The sequence below is a fragment of the Lepidothrix coronata genome, unplaced genomic scaffold, assembly GCF_001604755.1.
Source record: "Lepidothrix coronata isolate B3197 unplaced genomic scaffold, Lepidothrix_coronata-1.0 Scaffold46, whole genome shotgun sequence".
NCBI lineage: Eukaryota > Metazoa > Chordata > Aves > Passeriformes > Pipridae > Lepidothrix > Lepidothrix coronata.
Window position 1 is genome coordinate 2,478,867 of NW_016690226.1, and position 21,632 is coordinate 2,500,498.

General features: G+C 41.2%; 1 protein-coding gene and 1 long non-coding RNA gene across 6 annotated transcripts in view; one reads left to right on the top strand and one right to left on the bottom strand.

The window, feature by feature from the left end:
* Positions 1-21,558, top strand: part of MAATS1 (MYCBP associated and testis expressed 1) — a 45,828-nt gene extending 24,270 nt beyond the window's left edge. For 4 of the 5 annotated variants that reach the window (XM_017814826.1, XM_017814823.1, XM_017814825.1 and 1 more), the window contains 9 exons: positions 3-145; positions 6,900-7,016; positions 10,074-10,145; positions 11,649-11,795; positions 14,865-15,086; positions 16,303-16,451; positions 17,661-17,752; positions 20,954-21,219; positions 21,299-21,558. In XM_017814826.1, the coding sequence (XP_017670315.1) occupies positions 3-145; positions 6,900-7,016; positions 10,074-10,145; positions 11,649-11,795; positions 14,865-15,086; positions 16,303-16,451; positions 17,661-17,752; positions 20,954-21,201 (1,190 nt within the window). In that variant the 3' untranslated portion in view covers positions 21,202-21,219; positions 21,299-21,558. The remainder of the gene's footprint in view (positions 1-2; positions 146-6,899; positions 7,017-10,073; positions 10,146-11,648; positions 11,796-14,864; positions 15,087-16,302; positions 16,452-17,660; positions 17,753-20,953; positions 21,220-21,298) is intronic. The other variant, XM_017814824.1, reaches the window with a different exon arrangement.
* Positions 7,467-8,725, bottom strand: LOC108497310. Its single transcript, XR_001874752.1, has 3 exons — positions 8,543-8,725; positions 8,295-8,410; positions 7,467-7,601 (listed from the first exon to the last, which is right to left on the bottom strand). It is a non-coding gene; the product is annotated as an uncharacterized LOC108497310 (long non-coding RNA).
* Positions 21,559-21,632: the final 74 nt, after the last annotated feature.

The following is a 21,632-nucleotide window of genomic DNA, read 5'->3' on the forward strand; positions in this document are numbered from 1 at the left end:
AGGATTGTGTGAACTGGAAGCATCTCTCCCAGATTCTGTTATCCAGCTCAAGATTAAAGCTCCAAAACCTAAGTGCATTATCACTAAGACTGGCTTTATTAGAAGGTCAGCAAGGCTAGAGGCAGAGCTGGCACAGGTTCACCAGGTATGGAGCTGCATCCAGCAGCATATCAGTTTCTCTTAGATTTGAACTGCTCATAAATGCAATTGGGAAGACGTGTAAGCTTTTTCCCAATTTTTTGTGCTAAATTCTTACTTTCTGTAAGACAACTTCAAGGACAGAATGGACGAAACATGTGGACTGTTGTAGGCATGACCAGTACTGCTCTGGAACTCAGTCTGTCAATACTCTTACTCCCTAATATTTGTGCTTTTGTTTCAATCTTATAGAAAACAAGCATGGCAGCTTCTGTCTTCCTGCAGATCAGGTATTTGGATTGGAATGTATTATGTCAGTTTGAAATTCTCACCTGCCATTTTATCATTCTTATTTCTCCCTTGCTTTTATGATACACAAGTGGTAAACCTATTGTCTACACTGTCAAACTACTCATAATTAAAGGCGGCAAATCTGGATTCATATTCTAAAAATTCTGTGTGTTTTTAAAAATTTACATTTTAAATACCTATTGTAAAAACACCTTCAGCAAAGCATTATTAAAATGACCCCACTCTTCAAATCAGATCAGAATGGTGGAAGCACATCACTGTTGTTCCCTAGGAACAGCATCTGATTTGCAAACATGCTATTAGTGCTTTGCATATCTTAATTTATCCCAATTGTTCATGCAGATGAGGCGTCCATGTATGCAATTAACCACTGAGGAAAGAAGTACCTCATTTGCATCTGCAATCACAATATTTGTAAATTACATGTACTTTTAAGTACACTTCTTGTTATGCTGTCGAGGGTTACCTTTTTGTAAAATCAGGCATATTCTTGGCTGGCTGCTGTATCCCTGAAAAATAGTGACTCTCATTTGTAAAGCTTGGCAAGTTTCACACACACACAAACACACACACACACGCACATATGTATGTATAGCTCTTTTGGTTTAGTGTAACTTAATAATGATTTCAAAGCAGACAGTAACCTGCTACTAATGAATTTTAAATTGAAATCTTGTTTTGAAATCTTGTTCTGAAAAAACAGTTATATTATCTCAAATTTATATTGTGCCGGATCTTGTAAAAGATGAAATGTTGCATCTCATTATTATCCAGAAGGAAAATTTTCAAAGAAAATCTTGATTGCCACAGGAATTGTTTAAGAACTATGGACAAAATTCATAGTTTTATGGACACGGTAGTACTGAAGGGGTTAGAGTTTGGGTGCGTTTTGCATAAAATTCAGGAAGTGACTGTATAACATGGATCATAACATGGTTCTCATAGGCAAGCAGAATGTTAGTCCAAGCTTTCAGAGTCTAATTCCAATTACAGCAATTATATTCTATTTGTTCAAAATATTTCTCATTGTTTGAAAGACTACGGTGAAATGTCTAAACTGTAGTCACAGAGAAGAAGTATGCCCTAATGCTGGCTGCTCACACAATAATGTCTCTTCAAAGAAAAATTGGTGGCCAAAGGAAGATGGAATGCAGAACAAATGCAGACAGTTCTGCACATTTTCTTTCTTAAATCTGTGTAGATCACTTGGTCTACATTGATTTGTAGCAACTGAGAGGCTAACATAACAAATACTCAGTTCCCCACCACAAAATGGCAAAATGTATATTCTTTTAAAATCACAAACCATTTCCTTTGCAGGCAAAAGTGATAAAATAAATCCACTTTGCAAAATTTAACTGCTGCTTTTGGATACACAGAAGTAGACACCAGACTGGTTGGTCCAGACAAACAGCTGTGTTGGTCCTGACACTGTGAAACACCCAGACTGCCTCAGCAACCATTAAATTTAAACAAACTTTCTGTTCAGAGCAACAAGATATTACTGCCCTAATTAGCACTCCAGCTCCGTGGTGCTGTTACTGGTCACTTCTCTCATCACAGGCTTTTTCTTCTTAAATTTGGTGGCATGTCCCGGTTAAGCAAAGCCTCCCTGACAGATCCATCTCATGAGCTAGTGGAGCTGTCAAAACCAGAGCAGCAGAAGGTGCAGAGTACTTGCATTAACAGAATTTAGGAGGATCCTCCCTGAGAGGACAGCTCTCTGACCACTTGGATTAAGCAGTCCCAATTGTACCAACAAACCTCCATCACACACAGTAAGAAAGAAGTTTAAAGCAGGCAATTAGGGATCATCTTAGAAGGGCACTGTGTTGCTTTGCCTTGTTTCTATAGCTGAGCAGCCAAACCAGTTTTCTATTCGAAAGCTTTATTTTAGTGCTCTTCTAGCACACTTAATCTCTATTTTTTATTCCATAATCCTAGAAACAAAGTGAAACTCCGAAAAGTTCAGAGAGTACATGGTGATCTAGCTCCAGAATGAGTTTCTTTCATTTTCCCTGGATAATCTGTGGAAGCAGGTAGCAAATAGAGGAATGTTAGGTTTTGGGCTCAGAAGGATTTAGTTTTAATAAAAGAAGTTTCCAAAGCTTGCTTCTCTGGCCAAACAAGTGGAAAGACTAGTCATCCTTATTATGTTCCTTTTTGTTTGACATATTGACAGTATTCCTAAGCTTAAAGCTTTTAAGGGATAAGCAGTTTTCCAGGGAACTACAAAAAGGATATGTGTCCTCCTGAGAATAAGAACAGCTTCTTCCAGACACGAAACTAAGCAAAAAATAAGTGATTTTAGAAGCAGACTTTTTGAGGACCATCCTGAAACCTTTTGCACAAGTATTATGTACACTCAGTAGTTTTTGAATAAATCTCCAAGAAAACATGGCAGAAACAGGAGTGACCCAAGATTCACAGTAAAAACAACGATCTGTATCCTAAGCCAGATCTGTAAAAGGATAAGGAAAGCTAGTTCCTAGCCAGCACAGATAACAGTGCTTTAGAGGAGTGTAAGTGAGCCATAATATAGACAGCCTTTTGTGAAAATCCAAGGCATTAAAGAGATAACATACCAATACAGCTAACTACTATAGGAAATAAATGCAACTAGCAAGTGAATACACCAAGGCATGGAGGGGATGCTAGAAGACATCTTAGTGCAGAACAATACATGACTTTAGGCTGACCCTCTATGCTGTGGTGACTCAAAAAAGGTGAAGTGTCAGGTGGTTTCAAAGTGTTGGATCAAGATGAGGCCTGAACAAAAAACCCTCTCACCTCAGCATGAAGTTCGTCTCTCACCACATCTGTTTTCCTTTATCTGGTTGCTGGCAGGAGGTTAGACGTGTAGAGGGACCAAGAATGCCTCTGGAGAAAATCTCTGCCAACTTCCAAGTGTAGGAAAGCTTGTTTAAGCAGTTATTTCTTCAAGAACAGATCTCCAGCACAGTGTTAGTTGGCTTATGCTCAGACAAGCTCTAAGAGTTATTACGTCAGTCTTGATCAGCCAAGATACAGCAGCCACGCTGCACTCCTTGATGATCCTACCTGAAAGGAGGTTCTAGCCAGGTAGAGGTCAGTCTCTTGTCCCAGGCAACCAGTGACAGGATGAGAGGACATAGCCTCAAGCTGCACCAGGGGAGGTTTAGGTTGGACATTGGAAGGAATTTCTTCACAGGAAGGGTAATTAAACATTGGAATGGACTGCCCAGGCAGGTGGTGGAGTCACCGTCCCTGGAGGTGTTTAAGGAAAGACTGGATGTGGCACTTAGTGCCATGGTCTAGTTGACATGGTGGTGTTTGGTTGTAGGTTGGACTCGATGATCTCAGAGGTCTTTTCCAACCGAATTGATTCTGGGATTCCTCTGCCTCTGTACAATCCTAAACATCCACTGGTCAGATTATGTGACTAATACGTCTGTTCTAGAACAAGCAGCAGTTACAAGTATTGAGGCCATGTTGCTGAGAACACAGCTGCTCTGGGCAGGGCACGTCTCAAGGATGAAGGACCACTGCCTCCCTAAGATCGTGCTCTATGGGGAACTTGCCACCGGCTGCCACAAGAGAGGAGCCCCAAAGAGGAGATACAAGGACTCTCTGAAACAACATCTCAGCCTTGGCCATACTGATCAACATAACTGGTCTACTCTGGCCTCCAATCGGGAGGTCTGGAGACACACCATCTGTAACGCTGCTGATGCTTTTGAGAACACATGCAGGATCACTCTTGAGGAGAAAAGACAAATACACAGAAAGAACCATGTCTTGTTGATACCACCTAAGGAGTCTTTCTGCTGTGCCTTTTGCAACCGGACTTGTCTATCTCGCATTGGCCTTTTTAGCCACCAGTGCACTTGCAGCAAATGTGGGTAGAGCCCTTCCCAAATCTTCGTTTGCGAAGCCCAGCCATGATGATGATGATGATTCTGGGATTCTGAGATCCCACCTTCAGTGTTTGCGTGCAAAAAGGAAGAAGGAGAAACATGACTGTATACTCTGTGCTGTATGTGAAAATCAAACATACCTGGTGTCTGTGACAAGAAGAAGAGAAGATAAGGGAGGAATCTAAAGAATGATTTCTGTGAACAGAGAGTTTTTTCTTAAGCCACTGTCCTGTCAAGAGTTCTCTCAGGAGCTACTAAAAAGCTGAGGTGTATGACCAAAAGCATGAGTGCCATTTGCTGTTCACTGCATTTGCCAAGAAAATTAAAAGGACATGAATTGCATAGTCCTTCACTGTCCAATCCAACCAGATTATACATTGACTCTGAACCCACTACCTGAAAAAAGTAATGTAGTCTATCTCTGAAAAATTAGAGTAATATATAGGCAGTAACATTTGGAGTATGTTGTTCAGAAATTTAGCACTTTTATCTTTTTAAACCAAGTATTTTACAGTGATTCTTGGGGTCTCGCTTATTTTTTTTTTTGAAAAATCATAACTTGCTAAGTTAAGCAGAACCGGTTATGCAAAAAACCCATACTTTATTTTTCTTTTCATACATTAAAGTCGTAATATATCTTAAAACCTTAGATTAGAGAAAGCAAATGGTAAACATTTTTGACTTAGTAAAGAAAGCAAAGCAGACATTAGACTGTGCTGACATGAAAACATAAACCACTTCTGGGAACTGCAATATATCTCAAATCTACATTAATAAGAATTCTTTCTTGTCAGAAGAGCTCATAGATTTTTCTGTCTTTAAAAGTTGTTATGCTGCTTGTATTTTGTTATTCTGCTTAGCAAGAAACATTTTTGGAGGCTACAGTTTTATTAGAAAAATTCTTATGAATGCAAGATTGTACTAATAAACATAGGAGCCATTGTTTTCAGAAGAATCACAATTACAGCAGCTTTTTTCTTTCTGTTTCCCTCACCCTGTCATGCAAATCACCTTATTAGTCATAGCAAGCACTGTTATAATCCTCATGCCAGAGAGCCGTAAGGTCATCACATACAAAAAACAGTTCAGAAAATCTCCCAACATTTTTGAGCTATAACCATTTCACATGGCTTAAAAGCAGTTTATAGGCTTTGATTCTTGCATTATTAGCATGGGCCATTTAAGAAGCTTTCCATAATCAAGCATTTTATCCCCTCCACCTAGAAACCTCTCTCCTTTTCTGGAGCAGTTCATTATCCTGACCTGAAAGATCAGATCCAATATGCAAGAAGAGTTTTGTACAATGGCCACTGGAGTTTCAAAACTTGATTAATTGCACAATTAAATTCTGTGTAAGTGCCATCAGTTTCCTATTACAGGAGAGAGAAATTCAGCATTGAATTTTTTTCTAAAGCTTTTTTTTTTTGTTTCCTTCCCTAGTGAAATACTGTATTTGAACATTTGAAAGAGAGAAAGTAATAAAAAGGAAAAAGCACACTTTCCCATGCTGGAATATGTCTGTTCTTTCTATAATAAGGACTACAGATCCAACCCATACGGTAGTAGGATTATAATTTTGAAGGAGCTTTAAATGTACGCACTCTTTTCCCTTTTTTTGTGAGCTGAAGTGTGCTGTCCTGCAGCAGGCAAGCACTGTTGTGCAGCTGGAAATAATTATCTAAATATCTAGTTCTTAGTGGCTTGTGTTGGGAAGTTGTCAGGGCTTTGGCTCTTTGAACAGTTTGAAAAGGTCTTGGAAGAGCTGAGGCGTTGATGGCACTTCCACTCCTAGTCTGCTTTAGCTGACGAGGTGTGGCATCTGCAAGATGAGACGCAAGCAAGATAAACCCCGCTCTTAATGGGCCTTTGGGTTTTCAGGGTAGAAAAAAGTTCTCGGACAAGTTAGTTTCCCTTTTGTCCCTAGTCCACTTGTACAGTTACTGTGTGTGCCACTGGGCTGCTGGGCAGTTTTAGATGAGCAGAGAAGACTTTCAAAACATATTTTGCAAGGAAGGGGACCAGGGTCATTTGGTTCAACCCTGTACAGTAATAGCCTATCGTACAAAGGCATTTCACTGAGGAAGGGCCACAGAACAGTGACAATACACTCTTCAAGTGACCCCTTCATAAAATCTCCTGAATACATAGTGTTTCTAAGCCACAGTAACAAGCATTATAGCTATAGTTAAAGGCAAAGAGTTATAAGCATTCTTAGAGAATTAATTATTAGAGAGTTAGAAATTAAGTTTATACCAATTTTAGATTATATTAGGTAACTCACCCTAAGCAATTGCTGATGACTTACTAGTAAATACAGTAAAATAACTCCTTCTTCCTTCTAACGTATGATTTTGACGTTCCCATCAGTATCTTCTGACCAGGCAATAGCCTCATCTACTGACCATATTCGGTTTTTCAGTTGATGTGCAGTAAAAAGTGGAAGCCACAAGCCTGAAAAGCTCTCAGCTCCCTGTAGTCAATGTGATCAGCAACAATCAGCATCCTTATTGTTCTGTCTGGCCATGTTCTGATTAAATTGTATGTCTATTCCAGGCGCTACTGGAGAAGAAGGATAAAGTCGAGGAGCCAAAGAAGCCCATCCGTGGCCCTGAAAAAGTAGAAGAGCCTATTCCTAAGCCACCCACTCTAATTCTGGAAAAACCATCAATTGTAAGTCAGCTGGTTTTAGCACTTTTTTCCCTGTTGATCCCTCATTGCTTCCTACACAGTTGTTAAAGGAATGCCCAGAGAAGGAAAGAAGGGAGTTTTATCTTTTTCGTGTGCATTCATGTTAAAAATAGCCATCATTATTTCTTAAGACTCTCCTAGTCTCTATTTTATAAAGATACTAGCAGCCAAAGAATTGAAAATATTTTACAGTATCTGTTGGCCAAATCCTTAAGTAAACTTTATTTTATAAAGACATAAATTAATAGACATGTAATTCTCTTGTTCTTGAGGAATAAGGTGGCATCATCATCATCATCTTATTATTATTATTGTTATTCAGTAGCTTCCAACCTTCTGATCTGACAACACTATCATAATCCAGTGAGGCAATTAACTTTAGTCTCATTGAAGTCAGTGAGACCTTGGCTGCTTAGCACTGAGCATGCACTTCATTAATTTGCTGGAGTGAAGCTCTTGTCATCATGCAGGATGCAGTGTTTGATGAGCATGCTCCAGTTCACAGATAATGATTCTCCTGCAGAGATTGAAATAGCAGTAATGATGTGTCATGGGGGTTGTGATATACTGTAGGAAAAAAAAAAGACTTTTAGGGGAGCTGCAACTTCTTTTCCTTTCTTAAAGTAACATACTTAAGAGGTGGTTGCCCCACTGGGTTGCTTTATCTTCTTATTAACACCATTTTCATGATGTACTAAGAATCAGACACAGTTACCATTTAAACTTTGAATTTAAGAGAGTCACACAACCACAAAAGTGAGAGAAAGTCTTATTGGATCATCCATGCTGCTGTCTTCCTTTGTGCAGTATGATATTTTATGTTTTATACAGTCTATTTTAAGACTGAAACAAGAATCTCTTATCTCTTTGGGAAGAGCTTTCCACAGCTTTACCAACTCCTAGGTATGAGATATTGTATTGCAGTGGTGGATTTGCACTATTTAGGTTTACCAGTTTAGCAGATTTTTAAGTACTTTGAGGTAACATGGAAAGAAATTAGAAAAATTTATCTCCCAGTTATAGTAATTCTTGAGCGTGTTTACAGCTTATGGTTTTCTTTTTTAAGAATTCCAATACAATTTAATTCCACCTACATGAATTTTGTCAACATTTGGTTTATTTTCAAGTATCATTATGTGTGAACGCATTAAATATGGAGATCTCCAGTGAAACTCCGCCTATAAAATCAGGTCACTTGAGCCACTGAAGAGCAGCACTAACATCTCCTGCCTTGCTGAATCCAAGTGAGGTTTCTCTTACCAGATAGCTGCGAGGAGCACTGAAAGCAAGAATCTTCTCTGTTGTTAATGCTTCTCTTCCTGCCCTACACCTATACGAGTAACAGCAGCTAAGTGCTTCCCACTGGAGTTGGGGATCTCAAAAAGAAACCGACGGAGTGACAGTCAGGTGATGTGGACAACAAGGGATATAAAAAAAATTTGAGAGAATCGAGGCACTACTGCAGGCCTCCTCAGCTTCTCTCCCCCAGGCATTTCTAGTGGACTTACTAGCACAACAAGCTCACAGAGCACATCTGAATTCCTTCATTACTTTTTGACTTTCTTCCAGTCCCCTCTAATTTGCAGCCATCTCCTACATCCTTCTATATCCTTATTTTTCCTTTTTTTTTTTTCTGCAGGGTATGATAGGATTTTCGTCCCCCTTCATTCTTTCCTGCTGGTGTATATCAGGCAGATGGACAAGCTGATGATTACACTTGCTAAGGCATCATTTGCAGCATTGAACAGCAGAAGTACAGAAAAATGCTTCTCACAAAAATTTAAACCAAATCTTAGTTTAAATCAGAGGAAGCAGTTTGGCTTACCAGTATATATGTGCCATCACCATTTCCAAAACTCTGTCCTGGAGCGATTTCACACTTGTAGCCAAGTGATGTGGTACAGTTTAGCTCTCTAGGACTGGAAAATCATCCCTTCTTTCCAGAAAAAAAGAACATACCAAATCATAAGGCAGTCCTTTGGCTAGTTCTGTTTTGCTTCTCCTGAGTGCTAGTGTAGAAAGGCAGGAATGCTTCCTTTTGCATTTGGAAAACTCAGTCTTCAACACCTAAGAAAAAACAGATAACTAAGATTCAAGCCCACACAACTTCTCTCATCCCACACTCTTCTATGTTTTTCCGATACTTCTTAAATACCACATTTCAATGCAGACCTTATAGGTTCTTTATTAAAAAAAAACTTACTTCCAATTTTTAGATTTCTTTTTATCTTTCCCAGGCACCTTAAGGACTCTTTCCTTCTGCTGCTGTCAACTCCAGACTAGAAGACCTCTCGTCTAGAAAGAATGCTGCCATCTATGCTTTCTGTACTTCCTCTATTTAAAATAAGCCCCCCTTTTTTTTTTCTCTTGTGGTCACGTTCCTTCTTCCACTATGCTCCATGATTCTTCCAAGTTGGTATCAATCACACAATGCTAGGCCAGTAAAGTTCTCAAAGAGACAAATCACAACAGAATGTAGGTAATTTTACTTCCAAACTGTCACTTTCTAAGTCTTAAATTTACTCATTTACTCTAATAAAGGTCACTGCTGGAACAAATATCAGAAGAAAAATTGTATATGTTCCCTTTTAATTTAATCCCTTTATTTATGGTTAACATCTCTCTTGAACCTCCTTTGATAATAATTCTGTCCCCTTAGTGTCTTGACCTGTTAAATTAATGTAGCTGGTGCTCATTTTGCAAACTAAGATGCAGTCAAGCTACAAATGGTATTTCTAATGCATAGAGTAATCTTCTCCATCAACATCTCCTTATCACTAGGTTCTCATCTCTAAAGACCCTTTAAAATCTCAAATAGAATAATTGTATGGCCTTTCTTCCCCATCCCTTGCAAAACATGGAAGTACTTGTTATTCTGACTCACCTTCCTTCCCTAAAAATTAGAAGAATGGTGTTCAGAAGCAACCAAGAAAAGGCAGGATATGAGTTAGACTATTTAATATTTAGATGGATAATCTACAGAAATCTCAGTCTCCAAAGACATAATTAATTATTGTGTGGATATTTGTGTTTTGGCAGGAGGAAGAGGAAACAGAACTGGCGGTGATCTGTCTGCAGAAGTTGCTCCGAGGGAGGGCTATTCAGAACATGGTATTCTGTGTCTGTTTATGTCTGTCTTCAGAATGATAGTGGGAATGACTGAAAGGGTGTTTGCAGTCTTTCTTTCACAGCACTAATCAGGGGTAATGAGAATTCTGCAGCATATCCTCCTGTATGTTATCTGGAGTCCTTCAAGGCTGAAGTCTTTGCTCTTCAGCCCAAATTTCTTACAGGAACTTCTAGGTTCCTACACGTGTCTGTGAATGTTCCCCCATTCTTACCGTTCCCTACACTCAGCTGTTTATTTAGACGCTTCATAGCAGAATTACTCAAATGGCAAATCCTAGACTAGATCTGGACCATGAGCACATTTTGCCATGATTATGCCAAGATGCCAGGCACAAGAACCTCCCACATCCCAGCAGGGCAGCTTGTATTTCATACCATCTTTCCAGTTTCCTGTGGTGGTGAGCTGAACCACAGATGAGGAGGAACCGAAGCATACCAGTGTGATTTCCAGCAAGTGCAGGACCCATCATTCTGCTTTCAGTGGAGCAGAACAGAGTCTAAGTAAAAATTGAGTAGCCGTGCCTTGTGGGCGTTATATTAAGCAAACCTATCACTTTTGATCAGACCAGTCCAGAAGGTTTGTTTTTATGCAGGCAGGGAGTATAACTGATATTCTCTCTTGCAGTAATTATTTGATGTTTGTGAAGCGTTCCCGTGTGGAATGCTGACCTGAGCTTTAGCAAACAATGTAATGTTGTGAAAGTGGCTTGAGGTGGAATGTAGACTTCCCAAGTCTTCTCCAGTTCTATGGTGATCTGTGAGAAGGAGTTTGATGCCATTGAAGGACTATTTACTTTCACAGTATGAAATGTCCCATTGTTTTAGGAATCTCCTTCCAGATACTGCTGGATCAGAAATAAATGACTCAGTTGGAGAATGATGTGAGCAGGGTTGAGTGATCTTTTGTTGCTGTTGGAAGAGAGGGGGACTGGAAATAAAACACTGTCAGTGAGGACTGGGCCACATAACCCCATAACAGGGATGGCAGCACTTTCAGAAACCTCCCCATCAATTTATTGCTATGAGCTGTTGCTGGTCTCCCTCAAAATGAAGGTCAGAGAATAGTAGATGTTGAAACACTGTGAAGCTTTGACATTGAGACTGATATAACAGAGTATCCAGAAGGCTATTGCCCTTTTCACTTGACATTGGTGGTGTTGTTCCACATTCCAGTGGTTTGATTTCTGGGTAAGGCCAAAGAAAACAATAAACAAACAAATGAACAAACAAATAAAAGTAGTAAGGGATTATCTATATTCCACAGCAGAAGGTCTCACTTTCATCTTCTGTGCAGGAGGGTTTAGGCAAGATTTACTTGACAGCTGTAGTGTTTGCCTAAATACAGCCACAAATTTGTTAGAGAGAACTAGGCCTTCGAAACAGCTGACCTTGCAACTTGGAGAAAAAAAGGGTGTGCTCTGCTGGCAAACATGTTGATATATATTCTCCATTTAATATGCTCACTTGTTTACCTTTATTTTAAAGATGTTTGAAGGGAAGAAGAAGCGACTGGATCTGATCCAAGAGCTGCGCACCACTCACGCACTCCAGGAGGATGGGCAGCTGCTCTTGAAGGCAGAGGAGCAAAGGATCCTGGCTCTACAGCAACAGCATGAGTCACAAATGCACAAGGTTTGCCTGTATAGATGGGAAGGTTGATTCACAACTCTGTCCTGACCAAGCACTCTGTTTTTTACAGTACCACCAACACTCTCGCATTTAATTTCTTTATGTTTTCTATTATCCACAGCACAGAAGGCACCCCAATAACAATAATGCTGTCCTAGTACAGGCCAAGCATTGAGTGCCTGGGGGGCTGAAATTGCTCTCTCGCTGCTCTGGGGAATCTCAGAACCAGACTGAGGCACCCTGACCGCAGCTGCTATGCGGGCTGTGGTTGCTTTGTTTGCAGACAGAGCAATTATTTACATTTACAAGGCTTTGAACAAACTGCAGTGTCAGATGAACCTCAGTTTTCCCACATTTCAATCCATTTGACTGGTACTGCGACCTGGCATCACAATACATACTTGTCACTCACATCTGTCAGATGTTCTACTGAGTGTTTGTTACTGCTCTGTCTTTTCTCTGATCCTTTTCTAGCTTGGCACCCTCTCAGGCTACTCCTCAGGCATAAAACATCACAAAAGAAGCCAAATCCAACTTACTTTGTAAATCCTGCTGGGCTCAAGACTTCTAGAACCTCAGCAATGGTGTCACGTTGTTGTACCTGCCACTGTTATGCAGAGCAGAGAAATCCTCTACCAAGGATCTAGTGAGAGCCAGGAATGTGAATTCCCATCCTATTTCCTTGCAGGGCCACAACCTTCCAGGGCAAAGTGAATAAAATGGCAGATGCTGGTCTGGAATGGATCATAAAGAGACTTTGTCCAGAGTTTACTGCATCTCAGATATACAGTATCTCTCACATTCCTGCAAGTTTTTACTACTCTCCTGTTTTTTCAGTGACCAGCTGTGAGGCAATCCTGCAGCTTCCATATTATGATAATTGCATCCGCTGTTAGTTGACCTGGTGGAGAGGAAGCCACTGCTTCCTGCTGGGTGGAAAGCAATGAAATTTCCCTTCAGATCTCAGTAAAAATTGAGACAGGTGACAGTGTTTTACTGTTTAGCATTTCCAGATGCTCCCTCATGTACAGGGAGCCAAGGTGCAGGAAGACTGAATTTTTCTCCTGAGGAATTAAGAGAAAAATAAAAGCTCTAGACATTAGAAACTTGCAGTGCTCCTGTTCTATTGAAGGCCCAGGTGTGAGTGAGGGAGAGACCAGTTCAGACACCGTAATGACGTTCACAGAGAGGGAGAGAGAGCAAATGGTAAAGATGTTGACCTCTAAATTCAGAATTTCCTTTTGGGAGAGCCACTATCCCCCTCTGCTGGTATCAACCTCCTCTACTCTTGCTTTTTTATTTTTACTATTTCTCTGAAGGCACATAGACCAATGCTCAGGTCTTCAAACATTCAGAACTGTAAAACTCTCTGGAATGCAAGTGCAGGAGTTTTCTATGTGTGTGGCTATTTTAGAAAGTCACTGATGACTCACAGTTCTATAGGTTTTGGTGGGTTTAGTTTTTGACCTTTTATAGGTCAAAATATATATATATTATATGGGTTATAGGTTTTTGACCTTTCCAGTATAAAAAGAAATGCTTCCTGCAGAAAGAGGATGGAAACTCCAGATAAAATGGTCAAAGATAAGGAGTTAAAATTTTCCAATTTTTTTATAACAAAAATCTAAGAACGTTCCTCAGTTGTTTTCCTCCATTTCACACCAGTTTTAGACATGGCATCTGGAGCAGTGAAGAGGAAGGAGCACATTAGTTCTATGTTATCCCTCCCTGTGGGGTGGTGCAGTTACTGCATTGCAGTCCTCCATCTGAAACACCCATGGGCTGAGTGTACAACACTGACAATCCCACTTGCTTTGGAAGACTGCATGAGCAAATGGCACAGCAGTATAAGAAAGTTGATTTATTATTATTTGTTTGGGATATTTCATCTCCATTTTGAGTTTTCTGTTTAGGTCTATTCTGTTAGTGCCTGTTTATTCCAGCAGAAACACAGCATCCCAGCCAGTTCCAGACATTCCCTCCTGCCAAGGGCTATGGCTTCATAGTCCATATTGGAGATAATAAATGTACCATAGATCTTATCCCTTTCTGAAGTGCAATCACATATACCCATAAAACAGGATGTGCTTGGAACAAGAAGTGAATGGCAAGCAATGCTGCACACCTGGAATCTAGTCTCAGCTCTGTCACAGGCTTTCTGATTTTCCATTCCATGTAATTTTGAGGTCTCATCTGCACTTCTGCAAACTTAATATAATTACTGTCAATTGGAATTTTGTAGCAGTTAGAAACTTGTACAGTTTTAGTAATATTACAGTACCTAAAGCTGTAGGGACTCATGGTTGCTTTATTATCTCAACCAGTTGAATTACTTTCATTGCATCACAATGTCCAGCCAAAGATGTATCATTTCACTGAGAGGCCTTTGAACTGTAACATTTTGGACCCTTAGGAGAGAATAGAAGTGTGGTATTACTCACAGTTCCAGTTTCCTAAAGCTCTACTCAAGCTTCTACTCATAAAGATTGGGGTTTACTTTCCACATGGTAGAAAGAAGCTTCATTTGCAACTTTTAATCCTGTTTTTCTGTTCTGGTCTGACTAAGCTTCGCACAGAAAGATGGAGGTATGCAGCTGAAGTAATTTCATTGTCACTTGTCTCCCTCCCCTATCTTGGTCTGGGCAGCAGAGTGTTCCCCAGTAACAAACAGGTCACCTCAGCAACTATTCTGGCCATACTCACAGCCACAAAAGTGGTTCATAACATCTGGAATACAGCATGTCTACTGCTTTATCTCCTCTCACCCATCCAAGCATAAGGGCTGCTTGTCCTAGTGTGACAGTATCAGGGCTATTCCTGCCCTGGCTCATTTTGCCATCTTTTAGCCTCTTTGTGCCATCAGAGCCTATACACAGGAACATTGCATTGTGCAGAAACCAGCCAGTGCAAGTAGAATGAAGAATGCGTGAAGAATGCCAAACTCCTAGGGTTCTCCCATGGCTGGTCTGAGTGGGTACTGCAGAGCTGTTTCACATGCCTTTGGTAGTCCTGAGACGTGGTACAATGCTCCTGGGAGTTGTAACACAATTCTTCGCATTTTTCTCTTAAAAGCTGTCATCAATGGAAAAGGACTTGGCCACGGTAGAAGGAAGGACACTGGCGAACATACTTGATTTTCTGTCCAAAGAGCTGGTGAGGCTGCAACAAGAACGGAAGATCCATGCTTTGGTCATGCTGGCTGAGAGGCAGAGGCGGATGCGGGAAGCAGAGGAGAGCGGACGTCGTCAGGTGGAAGAGAGGCGGCGTCAGGAGGAAGATGAGATTTTCAAACAGGCAAGTGAAACTGGTGGGACTGTGGGCAGTTTGTAGGAGCTGCCTCCTTGTGGGGAGGTCCAGATGAATGGGAGCTGCTTTAGCTTGGACTTTGGTGATGTCTAGTTTTAGAGGCTTAGTGAAGAGAAGGTGATTTCTTTCTAAAAGAGTCACGCCCTTGAAATGATGATCTGAGTACTGCTACAGACAGTCCTGTTAGACATGTCATGAATGGAGGTAGTTTCTAAATTTCTACAACAAACACCTGTGGAGAACAGATGTACCTAGATGTACCTAGATCATCTTTAGAAATAATGTTTTGGGAGCACTTGATCTGCCCAGCAGAACTATTAGGTGCTTTCCCAGGAAGGATGCCTTTAAGTAAAGGTTTGGAAATATTTTGCAACCCCCCCCACACACACACACCAAATGGACTGCAAATAAAGAGTTTGAAGTTATGATAATGGATAACATAACCTTGAAATTCAGAAAAAATACTGAATTACCATATTCCATAATTCTTCTATAGTCCTATTCTCTGGCTCTTGACTGCATGGAGCATATTTCTCCTGGTTGAAAGGCATGAGTGGGAGTCTAATTGACTAAACCAGTAATTTTCAAACTTTGTGGGAGGTGGTTAATACCAAGAGAGTCTGGCATCATGTTTATTTTTTTTTTTTAATTTTAGCCTGTCTTCTTATCTTTTCTCTATTTCTGAGTGGGAAGCAGGTAGGGTCAAAGTGCCATAAGCTTATGCCCTTCAGATTAGCAGAAGGAAAACACCCATTTCTAGAATCTCTATTCTACAGTTCTCATAAGGAAACCAATAATTCTATCTTGGTTTTTGGCTGGCTTGATGGAACCCTTTCCTTCAGGGTTTGCTTGAATGAAAGCTGATTAATTTACTGAAGTCAATACCAATGGTTATTATTTGGCAATTGTTGCTCAGGGGACCGTGAGAACTGAGGAAGCAACTGCCATTGCATTCACAGAACTAACCTGCTGCGGATAAGTTTTTCTTCCACCTCTGGTCCTTTCCTGCACTTGTTTCTGTGCTATTAGTTCTCAGAAAACATTACTAGGAAATAAATTTTTACAGAAAACATCTCTGAAAACAAATCCCAGGCTAGTCTGCCTGAAATTAAATCTATTGTTTGTGCTTCTCTGGAAATCTTCTTCCACTACGTTCCTGGCACAGCAATAGGCAGTGGAACAATATTTTGGTGTTTCGTTCCAGGTGGTGAAGGTGCAGCACAGAACCATTGATACCTACTTGGAAGACATTATCCTGAGTAGCATGCGGAGGGCAGCTGAAGAACAAGCCAGGGAAGAGGTTCAGAGAAGGGCTGTAGAAATCAATGACATTGCTTATGAGCTGGAAAGTCGGTACGTTATTAAATGGCACATTAGAGGCTCTTCACAGCAGTTTAGAAACTGCCTGACCATCTGCATCTGTGGTTATGTGTATCATCCAAGACATGGGAAGGGCAGAGCAGTACTGTTCATGGTCGCTTCATTACTGTGGCTGCTGTATGGGAACCACACTGTTACTACCTGGTACACACATATAAATCCATCAAAGCCTTATTTCCATACAGCATGTGCCAGATTCCCTTTGCAAATCGCTTGTGCAATCTGTGAATCACCCTTTTTAGATTTCTCCGTGCCAATGGGAGGCTGTGACTGAGCTTTAAGTGAATCTGGGAACTGCCTAAAGCAATACCCATTCATACCGATCTTTTCCTTTATTTATACTACTACAGAAAATCCATTTGAAAGAGATGCTAAAAGATACAGCTATACAACAGCCTTTCATTCTGGGATGGCTGTTCTTTAAGAAACTGCCAATTTCCGTGGAGGTCAGTCATATTGATGGCTGCCTGACAAGGCACTTTGAGTAAAGTAAGTTGTTGAGAACACCACAGTCTTGTGTTTGGCTGGGGCATCAGCAGTGAATACTTTTTAGGACTTGCCAAACCTCCAGTTCAGTTTCTATGCTCTTTTTTTGGAATTGAGCCATAAAAATCCCAATGACACAGTGACTCTCCTATGGTACAGCAGCTGTGTATTTTGTATCTAGATGAATACAACCAGAATGTTGGAATCCTTGGGGAGAATGAAGCGTAGATAATGCATGCAGCCCCTGGGCCAACTGGAAACCCAACAAACACTGGCATGGAAAAGAGCATGGGGACCAGCCAAGTGCAGAGTCACAAAAGGGAAGAATTTAGCAAACTCAGCAATGGGCCAAAGACTAAACTGACAAAGACACAAATGTTCAGAGGTATCTGTGAGTCTAACTTTGTTTGTCATCAGTGAAAATGGGGCTTCTAGATACCTTTGAGGATAGGGAGTCTAGGGTGATCCTCTTCCTGCTTTCCAGTGCAGTATTGAACACACTGGCAGTGCAGTGTGAAGGGGAATAGTCACACTGTCACCTATTTGTAGGATAAGGAGAGACCCAGGTGACAACTACTGCCAGGACAATGCACTCCCTTGGAAATAGTGAGAATGTTTTCAAGGGAGTCTTGTGTTTGCAGAGGTGATCTGGAGAGAAGATTAAAATACTAATACCATTGTGCATCTGTTTTGTAGTCGAACTCGCCTACAGTCCGAAGAGATTGTAGCAGAGCTGGTTTATGATTTCCTGATTCCAGAAGCTGCGAAAAGTGCTATGAGAGAAAGAGGTAAGGAGTCTAGTAGCTTTATTCTCTTTGTGAACTGGTTCGCTCTCCTCATTCTAGCTCTGTGAAAGGAAAGATGCGGTGCCAAGAGTTGTCTCAGGTCTCTGAGATTCTCTTTTTCCATTATGCAGGTAGAAAGTTAAGCCCTTTGACTCTTTTTTCACCAATTTCTCATAAGCTTTAGTCTTTTTAAATGGTGACCAGAATTCAGACCTGCTGTAAGATCTGGACTGTGCTTTTGCCAAGAAAGGTTGGGACAGATGATCCTTGAGGTCCCTTCCCCCTATTATTCTATTATAAATTTGAGGTATCTGCAACAATAAAACTGCATGAAAAGAAGCAGCCCATTGCACCTTCAAAAACAAACTGGAAGAAGTTTTTAAGTGGCCTGACTCTGAATTGTCGATTTTATGGCAATTTCTGAAAACTGTGGACATCTTTAACACGAGATACTCAAATATATGCCATATATGCCATGTGGAAGGAGGGTTATACACTCTAATAGGAGTTATATACTCCTGTGCTTCCCCCTCCTCCCCAGTTGGTTGAGAGCTAGAAGCAAAGATAAAGTTTTAGGGTTGGTAAGCAGATAATCTTGCAGTTGTAAAGGATGCTTCTATTTAACAAAAATGGAATAGCATCAAAATACAGAGGGGAAGACCCTGGAAACCTGTGTCTTACAGTAATTATAATGAATAAATCTTAACTGGGATGTTTCCACTGACCAGCACACTCAGAAGACCGTGACTAAACCTGTCACCCATAGCAAGTGGGTACGACCTACGGAAAGCAATGATATCACAATAGAGCCTGACGTGGTCCTTGCCGCAGTGCACTTCTCTGACTTGAGAACAAAGGCACTTACTTCACTGCCTTTTTTGTTGCTTTGTGAATGAAAACACAAACCCCGAACACGCATTTTGTGGCCTCTGAATTGTGCAGACTTCCTTCTTCCTAATTCATGTGCTTGCCTCAGCAACAGTACCTGTTCAGCAATTCTGCATAAGCTTAAATCAGCTCCCTTCTCTTTAGCACTGCTTCTGCCAGCCTTCCGAAGCAGGTGATGTAATGTTAGTCAGTGAAGCCTGCAGCTGAGGCACTAACACATGCAGGTTAGCCTGTCTCAGAAAGGAGAAGATAAAGAAGACCTGGAGATGGCCTAGGATTCTCAACACACAGAGGACATACATCAAGGAACAAAATATGTACTGAGCTTAAATGCAACAGCAGTTAATGAACAAAGCACCTCAGAAGCACTCCCAAGCAACAGACAAAAAGAATCTTCAAAATCTGTGAGAGCTGCAGTCGGTTTGCCTGGAAAGCAGAGCTAGACCCAGACAAAAATTAAGGTGGATTCTGGTGGAATAGAGCAATAGGCGATAAAGCACAAGAGTTCCTTTAACTGTGATCAGGTGAAATTTGTCACAATATTCTTGTGACAGTAGAAATCAAATATCAGGAAGAGACCTGGCTAATACTCTCTCCTGCTATTGCTTCATGGGGTAGAGGGGACTCCATACACTTAAGAGACAGTTGAATTCTATCAGATGTACACTCTGATGAACACACCCTGCTGTAAACCTCCTGCACAGCGATACTTTCAGGGAAGCAGAATCATTAACTATTCCATGTAAATACAGAGGAAATAGTATCAAAGAATGGCATTAGATCTTATAAGATGCATTTCTGTGGTGGCTTTTAAAGCTTTCCCTGCAGTGAGCCAAATTATTTATTAGGAAGCTGTTTTAACAACCTGGCCCATGCTTGAGCATTCACCTTCTTTGAAACTATCAGGAAGTGATCTGAGAGCACAGTTGTCTGGGCTGTCAAAAGAGCAAATCCATTTTTAGAACAAAGATTTGAGGGCCTGCAAGTTCAGCCTTTGCCTACACTTTAGCTTCCCCTTAAATATCTCTATTTTGCCATTACCTACTTGTTAGGCAGTTTTTTCCTCCTCTTTTTGTCACATTTTGATGTGTAAAAGCAGAGATTATCCAATATTTGGCTCATCCTTATACCCCTCTACACCCCTCTTCTGAACCCTACCTCACTGGAAGTAGAAGTTGCTGTGCTGATATGAAAAAACTTGCTTTGAAAGGGACAAACTCACCAGTTTGAGCCTGTTTTCTTTTAGATGGAATTCACTATGGATGGAGGAAGGGACTGCAGCAATACCAGGAGAGTATTGCCAGTATAGCTGATGCAGTTCAAGCAAATACGATTCAAGCCAAAATGCCTTGGGTAGAGAAACCTCTCTTGGGAATTGAGAGCTGGCTGGTGAAGGTCAGCTGTTCAAATGCAAGTGAGATCTGGTTGCATTCATTGCTGACAAAATGGACCTGGGAGATGGATAAACATAAACAGGGTGGGTTAGTAACATGTAGTGACTGAAACAGGGACAGCATGCAGAACTGTATGACAGCATGCAGGACACCAGTGCTTCAGATTCACAGTTAAAGTACAGCTCAGCTTCACAACAGACCAAAGCAAGTCTTGGACTTTCACAGGGAAGTGAACAATGAGAACCACAGCTTGTTCCTGCAACATTCCCCACACTCTCCCTAAAAGCAGGCAGTATTTCAATCCCCATGACTGAAATAAAGAGAGAAAGAGGGACCAAAGAACAGTGAAGAGCAGTGAAGAGAACTGTAGGGTGAATACTTAGGCTTGGGTAATTACTTCCCAGGAGGAGGTTTGGAAACACATATAAATGACTTTGGATGAAAAAAGTAAGGACCAATCCTGCAGTAGCTGAGGGGAGATGATAAGGTGGGTGACTTAGTGTCTTGAGTCTTACTTTGAACTCAGTAACAGTTTCTCAGTGCAGGCCAAATCATAGCACAGGAGAAGGCAGATTTCAGCTGGAGTCTTCCAGGGGCCTGCTGCAATTAGGAGACACTGAAGGAGAAGTTATTTTAAAGCCACATAATATATCCTGGGCAGTTGTGCCCAAAGGTGGAAAGGAAAACACTTGGGCCATGCTTCCCACTGTGGGGGCTAGTCCTCAAAGGGAAATGCAAAGTTGGTTGCTGCTATTAGGTGGCAGTAGAACACTTTCAGCCAAAGTTAGAAGGGCGTGATTTTTTTCCTGAGATAGACTTTTCCACAGCTGCAGGATTGCTAAAACTATCCCTCCCTTCTCCCCTACAGAGAACACTTTGGTATACAATTCCAAGTAAAAGCCTTACCTCTTTTTATGCGCAGTGAGGCAGTCCCAAAGAAAACACATCTACGCTGCTCATCAGATCATCCATGGGGGCACAGAGAGGGTTTTGGCTGATCCGGCACTGCATCGGGAGACATCTGCCAGCAGGATAGAGGGAGATCCTCCTGCTGGGACAGCCAGCACTGCTGCGAGTGGGACAGCTGCTGGACCAGGGGCAGCTGCCACAGTTGCACGTGAACTAGATAAACTTCTGTGCAAAGAAAGCAAGGATCCCACAGCCTCCTAGAGATAGACGATGCGTGAGGTGAGTTTCTCTTCCCCTCCGTGATTTGAGCTCAGAGCATGCTGAAGGTGAGGGAAGCACATTATATCTACTTTTTCAGAGCACCCAGAATGGAAAATCCTCTCTCTCCTTTGGGCTTTCCTTCCTGATGCCTGCCAGCAATGTTGTCCTGGAGCCACTCTGTATACATTTTGGTGTGGCTGCTCCCTCCACTCCCTCCCCAGCTTGCTTTGGACTTCATTAGCTCATTTTCCTCTTCTGATTATTAAGAGAAGCTTGACTGAGAAAGCAGTGTTAGCACTCTTTGTTTGTTTTCCTGGCACAGACCAATAAAAATATGCACCTGGGCTTTTGATGGTACTTCCTTGCATCAATAACATTAAATGAAAAAATACTCCATCAGTGGGAAATTTTCAGTTGAGACCATACACAGT